The following is a 16,995-nucleotide window of genomic DNA, read 5'->3' on the forward strand; positions in this document are numbered from 1 at the left end:
AAATGAGTGGGCCTTCGCATTTCCCGACGCGGTAAAGCTGCACGGGGGCCGGCACTTCTTAGCTTTGGGGCCGAACTGCGCGTGGTAGAAGCACATGTTTGGGGGCTGCCGCCGTTGAGCTGTGGCAGTGGGGGCAGGGCCCCGCATGGCCGCACAGTACTGTTACCCGGCGGAGAAAAATTTGTCGGCCTCCTTGGCCAGGTTGCGGAAATCACTAATATGAGAGTTGGCTAAAGCCGACCATACCTGCCCTGGCAGCTGTTGTAGGAACAGTTCTCTGAAGAGGAAGCACGGCTTGTGCTTGCCCAGGAGGGTTAACATGTGGTCCATCAGTTCTGAGGGCTTGGAGTCGCCAAGCCCGGGTTCAGTTAGTCCAAAAGTCTCTAGGAGGTGCGTTCTCAGCGTCGCAAATTTGTGTTGCTCCGGGGGGGTCCTCGAGCAGGCTCACGACTCTGGCCGCGATGGAGCTGCCGAGAGCAGAGACGACGTAATAATACTTCGTGTCGTCCGCAGTGATGTCCTGGAGTGCAAACTGAGCCTCGGCCTGGGCGAACCAAGCGGCAGCCTGTCGTTCCCAAAACTCCGGTAACTTGAGAGAAACACCGTTCGTCGCCATCTCGGATAAAGTCTTTGGAAACGTCCAAGAGAAACGAGGTCACCAATGTAGGAGTCGCTGGAAATCAACAGACTGCGAGACTTTCGTAGCAGCAAAGAAAAACGTGTTAGTTTTATTAACTCTCCGCATGGACTGAGGGACTCGGCCTCGTCGCAGGGCTATGACGTCATCACACAATCGACGACTCTTAAAGGGACCCTGCCCCGATAACCCAACCAAGTTCTGTATATAACGTGGAGCGATAACAACATTGGCTAAACATAGTGAATTGTGTTACTGTCCCTAATGTGGTCTCCGCCACATTAATACCTTTACATTGAATCAGGTTTTGTATTCAACCGAAGTAACTGCAAATCTACATTAAAGGAAAAATCCTGCAGTTATTGAGTTGCAGGGCTGGAGGAGGCTACAGAGATGGGGAGGGGAGAGGCCATGGAAGGATTTGAAAACAAGGATGAGCATTTTAAAATCGAGATGTTGCTGGACTGGGAGCAAATGTAGGTCGGCGACCACAGGGCTGATGGGTGAATAGGACTTTGGTGTGAGTTACGATATGGGCAGCAGAGTTTTGGATGAGCACAAGTTTACGGAAGATGCAAGACCCAAATTATGCAAGATAACTCTTGTATCTTCCCTGAGCTGGTCACTTACACAAGTATGGCAAGTATCTCTAATTTATTGACCTGAAAAAAAATGAACTTGTCTTGGTTGTAGGGTGTCACAAAGCTTCAGAATGTAAGCAGAACTTCTACTGTTTGGGTTAGCTGGATTTTGAGTGACCATTAATGAACCCTGTAAAAAAGGAGGCGCTTTCTAAGCTTTGGGATTCCTGCTCAAAGCTTGATGTTTCGCTTCGTCTCGCTCACGTTCTGGTCACTTGGTGTCGCTTATTGGAAGCTTTGAGTTTCCCCCCACCCCCCCCCCCCCCCCCCAAATATTTTTAAAAATAACACTTTCAATGACCATTTCTTAAGTTGCATGTTTTCATACCTAATTTGGAAAATGTTGGTGGCTCTGATGAGGAATTTGTAGAAATAAAAAGGAAAAAAAACAGTTTGATCAAATTATACTTTGAAGTTGATCTAAAGTTGTTTTGGGGTGTGTCTTTTGACGAGTATAACCAGTGATTTGAAGCAATACCAGCAATGGGAATATTTGATGGGTCCGTTGGGTCTCAGTAATTGCAGCCAATCCTAAACCATGACTGACAAAGTCCATTACAGTACGTTGCAATGATAAAATTACTCCTCTTCACCACACCCATATATTCAAGCAACTTTATTTAAGATTCAATCAAATCCATTTTTATTGCCTAAATATTATGGGGAACATTAGGCTATTGGGCCCATCAGCTAGTTTGGCTGTATCCTGTATTCATGTAAAAACCTCTGGTGATTTTTGGCAGGTTATTTATCATGGGGACATCACTGCCAAGCTTGATCTTGTTCTCCTCTGAAATGTACACATTCCCACTTCCAGCATTAGTCACTGGATAATGAACAACGGCCGGAACCGTGGCTGTTTTCTCACAAAACCTGGGGCACTGATTGTTGCGCCCCCTACTCTGCACAGACCATGGATCAAGCCTGGGACCTCCTTGGTCTGTAACTCAGCTGCTTACTGAATAAAATTGCTGAGTTATTGGGGAACAACATTGATTTCAACATCAAATTGAAAATAAAATGACATTCCTGGCATAAGATCTTCTTGGAGAACTGAAACAAACTCAAAGCTGCAAACCTAGTGGAGAAATCTGGTTCACAGGGTGATGGAAAGGGAGAAAGGCTGCGGACAACTGCTATCAGGCTATAACAGTGAAAGCATGTAGAAAATGGTCTGCTAACGTCACTAGGCAAGAATTTTTTTTAAAAAAGCAATTGGATATATAACAGCTTAACCTGTCTATAAAATCCTCATTTTTGCTGAACAAACACAGACTATTGAAAGATGAAACTTTGCTTCTTGAAAATTCAAAGCAAATGCATTTTTATTTACAGGTACAAAAGAAGAATTTTGTAGAAAACATCATCCCTATTGTATCATCCTTGAAGAGTCAGCTGGAACAGAAGCACATCCCAGCTCTGAAGGATCTCATGCATTACTTGCGAGTAAGAGACCTCTGCTGGATATTGCTGTTAGCGCAGTGTTTTTGTTCCCTCAATATCTCAACAATCCTGCAGTTATAATTGCACAACTGTAGTCATTTGAGTAATTTACATATGTAAACATGTATTCTTGGCCAGAACAACTGGGCGGAATGTAATTGTAATCTGGATGACCCATTTAAATCTGAGTTTTTCACCCATCCAGTCCTCTTTAGGGTTTAAAAAAAAACTTTCAGTTTCTAGTAGACATGGCGTATAAGGGCACATGAATTAGCACTCGAGAGAAAGACCTTAATACGTGATGTGCAGAGTAGAACAATTCACACTGGTGTAGCTGGAGGTAGTGTTTAGAGTTGGGCTCTGGTGTATTTTTGGGGTAGAGCACCAGGGGGAAACATTCAGTATCGCCCCGTTTGGGGCGCCATTATCGACCGTGCGCAAAGTTTAGCGCCTGGCGCTAATTATCGCCTCCGACAGCAAACTTGGCTTTTATCGCCCCTGGAGGTGATTGGAGCACTAAATCAGGCGCTTCACACCTGTCTTAAGGCACAAAGGCCGAGGAGCGAGGCACTACCTCAGAGCGCTGGCGAAACAAGGAAGGGCAAATCAAAATAAACCTGCAAAGTGCTGCTCAGTACTCAAAACTCCTTCACATAGCGTTGAATCTCTCCAGAAGTCTCTCTCTCTCTCTCTCTGACTGCGTGGTGCAAAAATGTCACCGACAAAAAAAGGCAGGAAGCGGTCGCCTTTAAATAGCACTCCCCCAGTCCCTTTCTGACAGCATAACGCTCCCCTCAACCTGTCGTTGCTAGCGGCAGGCAGTAAGGCAGGGGGGCGCCACTCAATATCCAGTCCGGGGCGCTACCGGGGTTTCGCACACTCGACTGACGTCACAATCTGCCGACGCAGGAGATTGTGGCGGTAGTGTTTAGCGCCGCTGCAAAATGTCTAGTTAATTTCGCGAGCGGCGCAAACATCGCCGCGCCCAGGTGCTAGTTGCTTTGCGCCCCAATTGGCGCCCTCTTAAGGCACTAATGGGAGGCGCAAACAACTGAATTTTTCCCCCAGTCTTTTACACTGCCTCTAGATATTTCTAAACTTGACCCTGCTGGTGCTTGATGCTAATATTAAGGGGGGAATTTTAACCCCCCATGACGGGCAGGGTGAGGGAGGGTTAAAAAAAAAAATTTAAAATCTGAAACCCAACCCGCCTCTAGTTCTGGTTTTAACGGTGCGGGGGGCTGGTGACTAACCTCTTGAGGCGGGTCAGTAATTTAAATATCTTAATGATGCGGAGCACTTCACATTTTACCAGAGTTTTACATTTAACGGCTGCAGGCTGCGTTTCCCAGGACTCGCAAACCGGGCAACTGGAGGGAGGTGACAACGGCCGGATCCAGCAGCTAAGTGCCTTTCCAGCACTGCTTGTGGGCCAGGAGGAGCAGGGGTGCTTCCCTCCGGCCCATCAAGTAAACCTGCTTCCATCGCTGTGATCTGAAGCCCCCCGCACCACCCCCCACCCCCCCCCCCCCCCCCCCCAGTCCTAATTTTGTGTTCTATAAAACTGGGACACAGGCCAAAAGTATTTTATTTTGCTCTGATTCTTAGATGTGTCTACACCATAAGCTCAGTGGGTAGGACCTGTTCCCTAGGACTCTGCCAGTGCTGTTCTGTAGCAAGCTGTTGGGAGCTGAGGTGCAAATAAGTTCAATTTGGGGTTTGTTAAAACTCCCTTTTTGGGGGGTGCTTGACCTTTACATGGCACCTCTGTTAGTAGGGCTGCTACTAAAACATCACACGTGGGCCACTGCAGACACGCACACAGTGGTCACACAGCACAGTTCAGCACCAGCACCCTGCGCACTCTTTACTGTGTTCTTGAAAAAGGGAGAGTTTTGTATTTAATACTGTATTCATTTTGTTTTTCCCTAGGAAGTGATGCAGGATTACCGAAATGAGGTCAAGGACTTGTTTGCTGCCGATAAGCAGCTGGCAGCTGAGTTGGAGTATGATCTGAAAAAATATGAAGAACAGCTCGTAAGGGAGGAGGAGGAAAGGCTGAATCTGCCAACAGCATTGGAAAATGGAAACCCGACAGGCACATCTGTAGTATGTTTCAACTGTACCTTTTGTCTGATTACACTCCCATGAAGCGCCTTGGGACGTTTTAGTACATTAAAGGTGCTATATAAATGCAAGTTGGCACTGTTGCTGATATCTATCAACACAAGTTTACTCCAGCTTTCCAGTGTGCTTCTGTACAACCATCTCACTGTTTCAAGATAACACTCTTGAGTAGATGTTAATAAATGGGCAAATTTTGTATGTAAACTTAGTTCTGCTATAAGGAAGGTCAGTAATGGGCCTGCTGGGATATTGCTGGTTTTTTCCTTGAGGAGCTAATATATATTTTTATATTCAGTTACAATATCTATACAGAGCACAATTTCACATTTTTATTATTTCTTCCTTTTTTAAAGTTATCACCCAGAGTTTCACCGGCCGTGCTCTCCGGTGCACAAGTTGGAAGTGAAGCACAGTCTCCTGCTGGTACAAAAACAGTCCAACCTACAACACCACTGCAGAGGACCCCCATTTCAGCTTCATGTGGTTTGATTACTCCTAAATCTGGAATACTGAAAACGTCTAAATTCACAAAACCTAGGTATAAAAGCTAACTGATCCTCTTTGAAGTTTGCACTGCATTAACGAGTTTCTATAACATTATTGGACCTCTGCCACTGACTAATACCTGCTTAGCATAATGAATCAAAATTGACTACTTTAACCCCCCCCAAAAGATTAAAATATACCTTTTTAAATATTTTTGTTATAAATGTATAACGTAGTGAGTGGTAGTTTATTGAATTGAGCAATGGACTGATGCCTGTTCCAGTTGAATGTTTTAATATCCCAGCCCTGAAACCTGAACTGCTGTCAGTCACCCATCAAAACCAACAAAATACTGTAATGCTGGATATTGTAATGTTTGATATGTACTGCAGTACACAGAGCTTTAAATAAGTTTCATAATAGAACAGCCATTGTTGCAAAGAGATCATTTTAAATAGTCAGAAATGTGCCAAGAGAATGTTACCATTTAGTTGCCAGTTGAATGGGACAAATAACTCAACTGTGATGTGCCTGAGACCCTAACCTTTAGTAAGTAGCATTCTAGTGCCAACTGAATGTAAAAACCAAAACACTATTGTTGAACAGAATCTAGTTAAAGGCTTATGATGCAAAAGAGAATCAGTAGCTAGTATAGCTTACAGCTTCAGGCTTTTCCTTCTTTGTTCAGGATTTTATTCTCTTCTCAATCAAATAGAGGAAATAAAATTCAGACTGGGCCAGAATATTTGACAATTGTAAGTACAGCAATGAATTAGAAAAAAAATAACACTGAAGCTATTTGCATTTGTAAGCTGCAGATCCATGTCGTTGAGCACAATGGCCATTCTGAATTCTGCAAAGAAGGCTGCAGAATTTGGTAAGAAAAGGCGCAACAACAGCATTGGGGGGATACCAATGCCTTCCACTGCAAAGAGTGACGTGCTGGAAAGACTAGCTACTGGGCGTGGGAGTGCTACAGGTAGGTCACTTCTGGTGAGGGAATTTGTGTTCATTTAGTTTGGTTTCTGATTCACCTCTGGCATACCAGCAGTGCCCTTTCAAAAATATAAATAGTACACTACAGTTATGTTGTATGCTTCTTATCATAAAATAATAGGGAATATTTAAATACATGAGACTTCAGTACTATGTTGAATATATTATTGCTTTATTAATGTAGAAATTAAGTAGTGTTTTTTTAAAAAGTAAAATAAATAAAAATAAATTCAACTCCATCTCTTAAAATAGTATTGCTGTGTCTTCAGTGTCAAGGCATTAGAACCGAGAGATTAGAGGCTCCCCTGATGGTTAGTTAATGAATGCACCTCTTGGTGGTACTGCACCCCAATGACTAGAAAGATCCCAGGTCCAATCGCTGGTATGTGTAAAATTAGTTGATCTTTTAGACAGCAATACAGCCCAATTGACTTCATTATCCCCAGGCTATGGTTGTTTAGGGTGGGGGAGGGTGTCAGTGGTGAGGGATCATCAGTTTGAAGTGATCACTAAGAAAGTGGAGCGCAGTCAGTAGTTTCTTTATGCTGAGAGTTGGTGAGGTATGAAATGTTTTACCTTGGGGAATAATTGAGGCAGAGAGCACTCCACCTTTCAAGGGTAGATTGGATAAACATTTGAAGTAGAGGAAGATGAGGGCTATGGGGAGAGAGCAGGACAGTGGGAGTAGTTTTGGATTGCTCTCAAAGAGCTGGCACTGATGTGTTGGACTTGAATGGCTTCCTTCCCTGCTGTAAACTTCTATTGTTCCATACCATTTTCTAACCGTGGTGCAGTCACCATTGACTCCTCTTGCTTGGCATCCAGAATTAAAATGGTGCCAATCGTTGCTGTTGGGAGCCTGAAGCTGGCATCCACTGAGCAATAAATTCCTTAGTTTCAGTCTATAAATAGCATGTATCTGTGAACCTGTTTGGTGAATATTGAATGAAAGCTTTCCTTGCCTTTTTTAAAAGAATCTATAACCCAAATGAGGGGTATTTTACTTTGAAAAGACACTTGTCTTCTGCAATGCTGAACGTTATGTGAGGCAATCTTACTTTTAAATAAACTGGAAAAATACACTGCTAAATGATTGGGATGTGGCATTAAAATGAACAGCATGATATCTGGACAACGGCCAATCTCTTCGCACATTCATTTAACTAGCGCTCTCTTTGTGAAGTTTCATTCCAGAGCTCGGGGGGACGTTCAAGGACCGAGGCTTCGTCTGCTAATGCCTCCATGGCTGAACGAGCTATCAGCACTCCTGACAGTAAGTGTGATCTCACAATCCCGTATTTGATTAGTAATATGTGATGATGCTGTTGGGGGGTGGGGGAAGCGCTGGGAAGGGAGTGAAGGAGGAACTCTGTTTCCTGCAGCCTCTTTCATCACGAGCATGGACTTCAACACAATGGCCTGCTGCTGTCCAATGTCCCAATCAGATGTATATTTTTATTATACCAATGCCAATTTCTGCCTCTAACAAAAATTCCATATTGAATTGTTTTATTTTGAAACGTATTATAGCTGCCAAAATTATCACTACCTTTAATGAAACTCCAAACCGAACATGGCTTCATTCTGTGTGAGCAGGAGAAAAGAAGAGCTGTTTACCTTTACTTGCTATAAAATATATCTGGTTTCAAAATTGCTTTTAAAAATACCACACAAGGAGAGTCTCGGTGACGGTAGCAATAGAATGATTGGGTTTGGGTTCAAGTCTCCACTTGGGCAGATAAGTTGAATTTGGCAAATTCTCAGCCAGGCTTAATGGCAGAATAGAGGACCCATTCAGCCATTTAAAGAAAAGTAGATGTCATTGTGTGGAGCAGCATTGATGGCAGTGGAAGAGTCTACAGAACATTATTGGCTCACCCACCAAACGTAGAGAAAGTGTTGCAGTGAAAGGAAATTGCACATGGAGTTTCACTCTAAATAAGTGGGAACTGAAAAGTAATTGGTGTTTATTGGGTTTTAATCCATACTCTGCTGAATTACATTTATATAGAGCTAGTTAGCAAATGCTGTAACTACACTAGAACGAAATAACTTGCATTCATATACAGGAAACTCTCTTTTTACCGGCACCTAAATAACCAGAAATCTCTCTTAACCGGCAAAATTCAGGAGTAGGTTCAGGTAAGTTTTACTTCACATTAGTGGCCGTGTAACCGGGGTCCCTGGATCTGTGGCCGTGTAACCGGGGTCCCTGGATCTGTGGCCGTGTAGCCGGGGTCCCTGGATCTGTGGCCGTGTAGCCGGGGTCCCTGGATCTGTGGCCGCGTAGCCGGGGTCCCTGGATCTGTGGCCGTGTAGCCGGGGTCCCTGGATCTGTGGCCGTGTAACCGGGGTCCCTGGATCTGTGGCCGTGTAACCGGGGTCCCTGGATCTGTGGCCGTGTAGCCGGGGTCCCTGGATCTGTGGCCGCGTAGCCGGGGTCCCTGGATCTGTGGCCGTGTAGCCGGGGTCCCTGGATCTGTGGCCGTGTAGCCGGGGTCCCTGCACGTGTAGCCGGGGTCCCTGGATATGTTGCCGTGTAACCGGGGTCCCTGCGCCTGTTGCCGTGTAACCGGGGTCCCTGCGCCTGTTGCCGTGTAACCGGGGTCCCTGCGCCTGTTGCCGTGTATCCGGGGTCCCTGCGCCTGTTGCCGTGTAACCGGGGTCCCTGCGCCTGTTGCCGTGTACGGGGCTCTCGTACCTTAGTAAGTATACCTCTCTGTAATCCGGACTTTTTGATCAACCAGCACCATGCCGGTCCTGTCGGTGCCGGATAAAAGTGTTTCCTGTCGTGCCTTTCACACCCTCCGGACATCCGAAAGCACTTCACAGCCAGTGAAGAACTTCTTGAAGTGTAGGCACTGCTGTAATGCAGGAAAGTACAGCAGGTCCCACAAACATCAATGAGATAAATGACCAGCCAATTTGTTTTAGTGATGATGGTTGAGGGATAAATATTGGGTTGGACATGAACTCTCCTGTGCTGCTGCGAATAGTGCCGTGGGCTCTCTTAGGCCCATCTGAGAGGAAGAGTCAATACAGTGCTTGGGCACTTCAGTAATGAGCAGGTTGTATATTTTAATGGGTCCTTAAGAAATGGCCAGCTTTATGTGTAAGCACTCCAAAGTGTGGCATTTCTGCTGACCCACTCCATCGGAGGTGACATTCCTTGTATAATACTATTTGCAGCATTGGTATCAAACCTTTTGATTTTTTTGCGAAAAGGGCTTGAAACAATTTTTAATTGTGCTCCGAGTACTTTTTAGCTTGTCTTTTCCCAGCAGGTGGCGCTGTAACCTATGCAGCTCATCCTTTTTATAATCTCGGGATCTAAATTCAACAGTTCAATGATCTTCTGATTACTTGATTGCAATTGGCTCACCTACTTATCGCCACAGCTTCACCTTGAGATGGTGTAGAAAACAATATTAAAAACACTTCAGTTTTAGGATCTGCACAGTACTTCTAATGAATATCTTGCAGTTGCTATTTTCCATTTCATCCTTCAACAGTGGTGCTCCTTCAGATGCCAAGTAATAGAAAATTGCTTCACAGATCATAATGTTTCACAGTCCATTCATTTCTGTGCTTTTGAGGGATAGTAGTGTAATAAAATCAAGGTGAAAGCACTGATGTCTTATTTCCAAAATTAATAAAAGCAAAAAATCACCACATTGTAGAGATGGACTTTGTAGAGGAGTGACGTTAACTTTTGGTTCTGTTATGTTATTTTCAGGATGAAATAAAAAGCATTAAAGTAGAATTTTGACATTTACAAATGATGAATGGGGTTAAAGTGATGTGCACCCTTGATTGAGATGGGGGTTTATTAGTTGTTTCTCCGTAACTATGTTCCAGGAGGTCCACGGCCAAATAGTCTGCTGACTCTCGCTGTCCGTGAAGACTATTTGGGGGAGGTACAAGTGGGTTGCCGACACCTGTTGAACCTCCCCAGTAAGAGTTTATCAACTTCAGGAGAGATGGGGAGGAAGAATACTAACATTTGGGGCAGTGGGTGGTATGAGCTGGAGTTTGGGTATAGAATAGCAGCCTCAATCCGATTCCTATTGGATGTGATCCATTGTATAAACGGCCCATAATTTGGCACAAAATGTCAGCATCAGTCAAAAATGTACCATCCCCAACCACCAAAAAGAAGTGGAACTGGTGTCATACATTGGAATATTACAACTACAGTAAACTCTTTCTTATCTGGCACCTATGGGGCCAGGATGGGCCGGTTGATGAAAAATTCTGGATACCTACCAAGGCAATTTTTAACACAAACAAAAATAAAAACCACCGACTAACTCGGCCACCGCGGGAGACTCGGACTCGGCAAAACGAGTGCTCGATGGATTCAGCAAGATTACCGGTTTTCTATTTTGCCGGTTATTAAAGTATTCCGGATGATTAAGTGCCGTTTAAACAAGAGTTTACTGTATATACAATAATAACTATAATCCTTGAGTAACTGTTAATTTGCCTATTTTCTTTCAGGAACAATTGATAATGTGACCTTTGCTGCAGGAGTCAGCTACATCAGTCTAACACAAACACCAACAAGTGAAAAGAGTGAGTTTACAGTGTGCTTAATTGCATTTTAAAGCAACATATTATAAAATGTACATTACCTGCAATTAAAATGCCGAACAGCACATGTTTTTGTATCTTTCTGCTCTTTGTAATTTGTAGATTAAAATATATTTCAATTGCAACATGGGATTGTACTTCTGAACAATATTTGTATAAAAGGGTGTGTAATCCAGTGTTGGGGAGGACTATGATGTACGGAATGGATTCCTTATAGAGGAGCCCACAGTACAACCTGAAGGATCAAACCTTCCTCGCAAACAGTGGACAACCATCAACCGTCTCCGAACCGGTCATGGTAGATGCTGCCACCTTCTCCATAGATGCAAGATTAAAGCATTCCCATCATGTGACTGTGGAGCTCCTAATCAGACCCTGGAGCACATCATTGAGCACTGCCCTCAGGAAATTCACAGGCAGCCTACAGCATATCCACACTTACACCAGAAGCTTTGGCCTGGATATCTGACTTGGATATTGACATCTGATTTGCTTTGCTACAACCATACGAAAGAAGAAGGGGAGGAGAGATAATAAGAATGTTAATAATTCAATGCGTATAATTCAGTATGTAATTTTGAATCATATGCAAGTATAATTTATAATGCATAGCTAATTAGAAAAGTAACCCAAGGTTTGAAAATTTAGCTTGATGTTTCATTTCGAATATTCAACTACTTTTTCAGCTTGGCATGAAAGCCTTTAAAGAACCTTGGGCCGTGATTTTTCCCTACGTTGCAGCCTCGGTGCTGGCTCCATCCCGGCCTCCAACATGACTTTCCCCTGATTGGGCTTATTAAGCCCGCCCAGCACGCTTCCCGGTCCAATTAAAGGAAGCAAGTCTGATGACGTCATTTGATGGTGCGCCATCAGCTGATTTCCTTAAAGATACCATGCGCAAACTTACTTTGACATTTATGCTGTCAGTGTTCTACAGCATTGAGGTGCTGCAAACACAGACGATAACTGCACAAAGGCTCTCCCATGACTCCCTCCATATGCTTGTGGTGGGAGTCACAGCATGCAGGGAGGTCCTCTTCCCTTCCAATGGGCAGAAGAGACCAACACAACCTGGTTACACATTGCACAGGAAGAAGGCACAAGCAGGGATGTCGTCATGAGGACCAGGTTGCAGTGGCGCAAACCTTTCAATGATCTCAATAGATCACGAAACGTTACTGCAAAGCCACACTCAACCTCATCACATCCCCATCACTCTGCCTTCCCTGCACATCCTTACTCTCACCAACTTACCTTACACCTCATCCCTCTCTATCTACACTATCACTTCCCCATCTCACTAGCCACCCCTCACACTTGCCCTCATCCTAGTCCAATCCTACCAACTAACAACACACAAGGGTAGGCAAGCACTTGTGTGTTTTAGCCAATGTTCATGTGAAGTTTCTGTTAATGTGCTGTCAAACATTGAAATCTTTATTTTCAACACTTGGACAGATTTGTGTGCACGTTTGGAAGTAGCTTAGTGAGTTGCAGTGAATGGTGAGACATAACGGCACCCCCGCAATGCTGATGAGTGTGAAAGGAATGGCTTGGACATTGTAGGGATGCTTTATGTTGTTGGTGTGGGGCGTTGCCAACCTGGTGCATCATGTGACAGCCAGGGTGTACAGCATCAAGTGAAGTAAATGTGGCCCTGATGAGGCCATCCCAGGCAGCAATGTGCTCGGGTGCTGATGCCCTCTGTCCTGTGCAGTATCAGGTGTTTGCGGAGAAGGTTGGTGTGGTTGTTGGTGTTGGGGCTGATCGTGGTCAGATTCTGAGGACCACGGTGAGAGAGTATAAAGGGTACCTATGCTGATGGAACAGATGGCAAGTGAACTTGAGATGACCGAAGCGATCTGTCAGTGGTGAGAGAGATTGTTCCACTGAGGTGACACTGGATAGAGAGTTTGCTCCAAACACTTGCAACCTGCATGAAGCTCAATCTGTCGACCAAATGCAGTAAGCAACAGCAGGGTCTGACCCGCTATCAAAAAAAAAAACTTTCCCATCTGACCCGCCACTGATTGCGCCCGCTGACCCCCTGGAAAATTCCCCCCTTGATCTCTGGAACCAGGTTCACTGAACTGTTGAGATATTGAGATGTAGCCCCTGTTTGGACATGGATGATGTAACGAGTAATTTTAGTAAAGAATAATCTTGTAGGTTTGAACTTTTGGTTAGAGACTTTTTTTCCCCCAGGCACTGCTGTAGCTTTGCTAATATTTTAATGTAAAAGCAAATTGATAAATTGTTTAGAATACTAGGTTCTGTAGCTTTTGAAATATTAGCTCAAAGGGTAGCAACTGTGGAAGAAACCAAAAATGTTTAGTTATTAACCGCAGGACTTTCAGCAACGTGGTTCAGGATAGTATTTCAGATTAGGAAGCAAAGTCCTGTACTGGAAGTAAAACCATTAGTGGGAATGAAGTTTTTACTTAATTACTATAAAATGTGCCTTGGATAAAGAGTGGGGCAGGACAATTGAAGGAACTGTCCATTCGTCCATAGTGCTTGCTAAAAGGATAAATTTTTCATCTGTACTGCCAGGCAAAATGATCCACCAGTAGATGGGAAAGAAAGCTAAAGTTCTGCATAAAATTAAAAATGAGTCCTGCTTGTAACTTGAGACCGAGTTCGTAAGTTTAAATCTCTTGGGCGCAGATGCGTATCATTGAATCTCCTCAGGATATTAATTGGTTTAGTGCCAACATAAGAATTGTAACAACTGTCATGTGATGAATGATTTAAATGTTTTTTTTTCCATCTTTTATGATTCCGCTGACTGGACTAAGTATTATTTAAAAGAAAGGCCTAATCACTTATTTCTCACCAGCAGGTAAAGAATATTCACAGGAAAAGCAGAAAAACATGCTGTGCCTAACGTCCCCAGATAAACCGTAAGTAACTAAATACTAGGAAGCACTATTTGGGTCTTTGCCATCAGACGTTCAAATCCGCTTTTTGACGTGCTTTTGAAAGTGGCATAAGGAATTTGGCTCTGAATGACTGAGGTTTACTGAATGTTTTCCAAAAGGTGAAATACTTCTGATCCATAACACTGGGTTACATAACTTGTTCCCTTGTATTTAACATGTCGCTGGCAAGTTTCAGTGTTTGCCTATTAGTGTGAATGGTATAGAGGGTGTGGAATTCCTAAAATGCATTCAGGAGAACTTTTTTAGCCAGTATGTAACAAGCCTAACAAGGGAGGGGGAGGTTCTGGACTTGGATTTAGGGAATGAAGCTGGGCAACTGGATGGGGTATCAGTGGGAGAGCATTTTGGTGCTAGTGATCATAATTCAGTTAGATTTAGAGTAGTTATGGAAAGGGACAAAGTTAGATCAGGAATAAACGTTCTCAATTGGGGAAAAGCCAATTTTACTAAGCTGAGAGGGGATTTAGCCAAAGTGGACTGGAAACAGCTACTTGAAGGTAAATCAGTGTCAGAGCAGTGGGAGATAGTGAGGGTTCAGAGCAAGTATGTTTCCTTAAAGAAAAGGGTGGGACTAACAAATCTGGAGCCCCCTGGATGTCAAGGGACATACAGGGTAGGGTAAAGAAAAAAAGGGAGGCTTATGACAGATACCGAGGGCTCAATACTGCAGAAACTCTAGAGGCGTATAGAAAGTACAGGGATGCAATTAAAAAGGAAATTAGGAAAGCAAAGAGTGAGCATGAAAAATTTTGGCAAGTAAAATCAAGGAAAACCCAAAGATGTTTTATAAATACATTAAGAGCAAGAGGATAACTAAAGAGTAGGGCCTATTGGAGACCATAACGGTAACCTGTGTGTGGAGGTGGAAGACATGGGTATGGTTCTTAATGAACACTTTGCATCGCCCCTCTCTTTTGTGAAAACAGATGCAGACATTGCAATCATGGAGGAGTGTGAAATATTAGATGAAATAAACATAGTGAGAGAGGAAGTATTAAGGGGCTTAGCAGCTTTGAAAGTGGCTAAATCCCCAGGCCTGGATGAAATGTATCCCAGACTGTTGAGAAGCAAAAGAGGAAATAGCAGAGGCTTTGACCATCCTTTTCCAAACCTCTCTGGCTACAGGTGTGGTGTTGGAGGGCTGGAGGACTGCTAACGTCGTACCTTTGTTTAAAAAGGGAGAAAGGGATAGACCGAGTAATTACAGGCCAGTCAGCCGAACCTCGGTGGTGGGAAAACTATTGGAAAAAATTTTGAGGGACAGGATAAATCTTCATTTAGAAAGACACGGATTAATCAAGGACAGTCAGCATAGATTTGGTAAGGGAAGGTTGTGTCTGACTAACAATTAAATTTTTTGAGATAACAAGGAGGCTCGATGAGGGTAGTGCGTTTAATGTAGCGTATATGGATTTTAGCAAGGCTTTTGATAAGGTCCCACGTGGCAGACTGGTCACGAAAGTAAAAGCCCATGTGATCCAGGGCAAAGTGGCAGGTTGGATCCAAAATTGGCTCAGAGGCAGGAAGCAAAGGGTCATACAAAAAGAAAATACTGCAGATGCTGGAAATCTGAAATAAAAACAGAAAATGCTGGAGATACTCAGCAGGTCAGGCAGCATCTGTGAAGAGAGAAACAGTTAATGTTTCCGGTCGATGACCTTTTGTCAGAACTGGAAAAAAGCAGGAAATGGAACAGATTTTTAAGCAAGTGTAGGGGCTGGGAAAGGAGAGGGGGGAGGGGATGAAAAAACAAAAGGGAAGGTCTGTGATAGGATAGAAGGCGGGAGAGGTTAAGAGATATTCAAGGCAAAAGGAGATGGTAATGGGACAGGTTAAGAAACAAAGGATGGCTCTAGATGAAGTGTAAATTGTGTTGGCAGAATGAAAGACAGCTGCCGTGTGGGAGAAGAAAAGACACATAAAAAAAGGTGTGGATAAAAACCTTTTATATATAATAGGGGCCAAGGTTATGATCTGAAATTGTTGAATTCTATGTTGAGTCCAGAAGGCTGTAAAGTGCCTAATCGAAAGATGAGGTGCTGTTCCTCGAGCTTCCGTGGAACAATGCAAGAGGCCACAGACGGTGAGGTCTGAGTGGGAATGGAGCGGAGAATTAAAGTGACAGGCGACCGGAAGCTTGGGGTCACCCTTACGGTCTGAATGGAGGTGTTCTGCAAAGCGGTCACCCAATCTGCGTTTGGTCTCCCCAGTGTAGAGGAGACCACATAGTGAGCAGCGAATACAGTATACTAAATTGCAAGAAGTACAAGTAAATCGCTGTTTCACCTGGAAGGGGTGTTTGGGGCCCTGGACAGTGGGAAGGGGGAGGTATAAGGGCATGTGTTGCATCTCCTGCGCTTGCACAGGAAGGTGCCGGGGGAAGGGGTGATAGAGGAGTGGACCAGGGTGTCGCGGAGGGAGCGGTCCCTTTGGAATGCTGAAAGGGGAAGTGAGGGGAAGATGTGTTTGGTGGTGGGATCACGTTGGAGATGGCGGAGGATGATCCATTGAATGTGGAGGCTGGTGGGTGAAAGGTGAGGACAAGGGTTCCGGGAGGGAGGAGCAGGGGTGAGGGCAGAAGTGCGGGAGATAGAACGGACACGGTCAAGGGCCGTGTCAACCACAGTAGAGGGGAATCCTCGGTTGAGGAAAAAGGAAGACATGTCGGAAGCACTGGTATGGAAGGTGGCATCGTCGGAGCAACTGGGAGAATGGAATAGAGTCCTTACAGGAAGCGGGGTGGGAGAAAGTGTAGTCCAGGTAGCTGTGAGAGTCAGTGGGACTGTAGTGAATGTTTGTCAATAACCTATCCCCAGAGATGGAGACGGAGAAGTCGAGCAAGGGAAGAGTCGGAGATGGACCATGTGAAGGTGAGGGAAGGGTGGAAATTGGAAGCAAAGTGGGTGAAATTAGTTCAGGGCGAGAGCAGGAAACGGCACCGATACAGTCATCAATGTACCGGAAAAAGAGGTGAGGGAGGGGACCTGAGTAGGACTGGAACAAAGAGTGTTCCACATACCCCACGAAAAGGCAGGCATAGCTAGGACCCATGCGGGTTCCCATAGCAACACCTTTGATTTGGAGGAAGTGAGTAGAGTCAAAGAAGAAGTTGTTCAATGTGACAACAAGT

The 16,995-nt window shown here is 44.4% G+C and overlaps 1 protein-coding gene across 7 annotated transcripts in view; it reads left to right on the forward strand.

Moving 5' to 3' along the window:
- ncapd3 (non-SMC condensin II complex, subunit D3) overlaps positions 1 to 16,995 on the forward strand; it is a 93,741-nt gene that overhangs the window by 74,594 nt on the left and 2,152 nt on the right. For 3 of the 7 annotated variants that reach the window (XM_085967989.1, XM_085967990.1, XM_085967992.1), the window contains 7 exons: positions 2,614 to 2,724; positions 4,654 to 4,830; positions 5,202 to 5,386; positions 6,147 to 6,313; positions 7,514 to 7,603; positions 10,831 to 10,905; positions 13,763 to 13,826. In XM_085967989.1, coding sequence (XP_085824115.1) covers positions 2,614 to 2,724; positions 4,654 to 4,830; positions 5,202 to 5,386; positions 6,147 to 6,313; positions 7,514 to 7,603; positions 10,831 to 10,905; positions 13,763 to 13,826 — 869 coding nt within the window. The remainder of the gene's footprint in view (positions 1 to 2,613; positions 2,725 to 4,653; positions 4,831 to 5,201; positions 5,387 to 6,146; positions 6,314 to 7,513; positions 7,604 to 10,830; positions 10,906 to 13,762; positions 13,827 to 16,995) is intronic. The other 4 variants (XM_085967988.1, XM_085967991.1, XM_085967987.1 and 1 more) reach the window with 3 other exon arrangements.

Source organism: Somniosus microcephalus, chromosome 26 (assembly GCF_052327205.1).
Source record: "Somniosus microcephalus isolate GS21.2 chromosome 26, FLI_Smic_1.0, whole genome shotgun sequence".
Taxonomy (NCBI): Eukaryota; Metazoa; Chordata; class Chondrichthyes; order Squaliformes; family Somniosidae; genus Somniosus; species Somniosus microcephalus.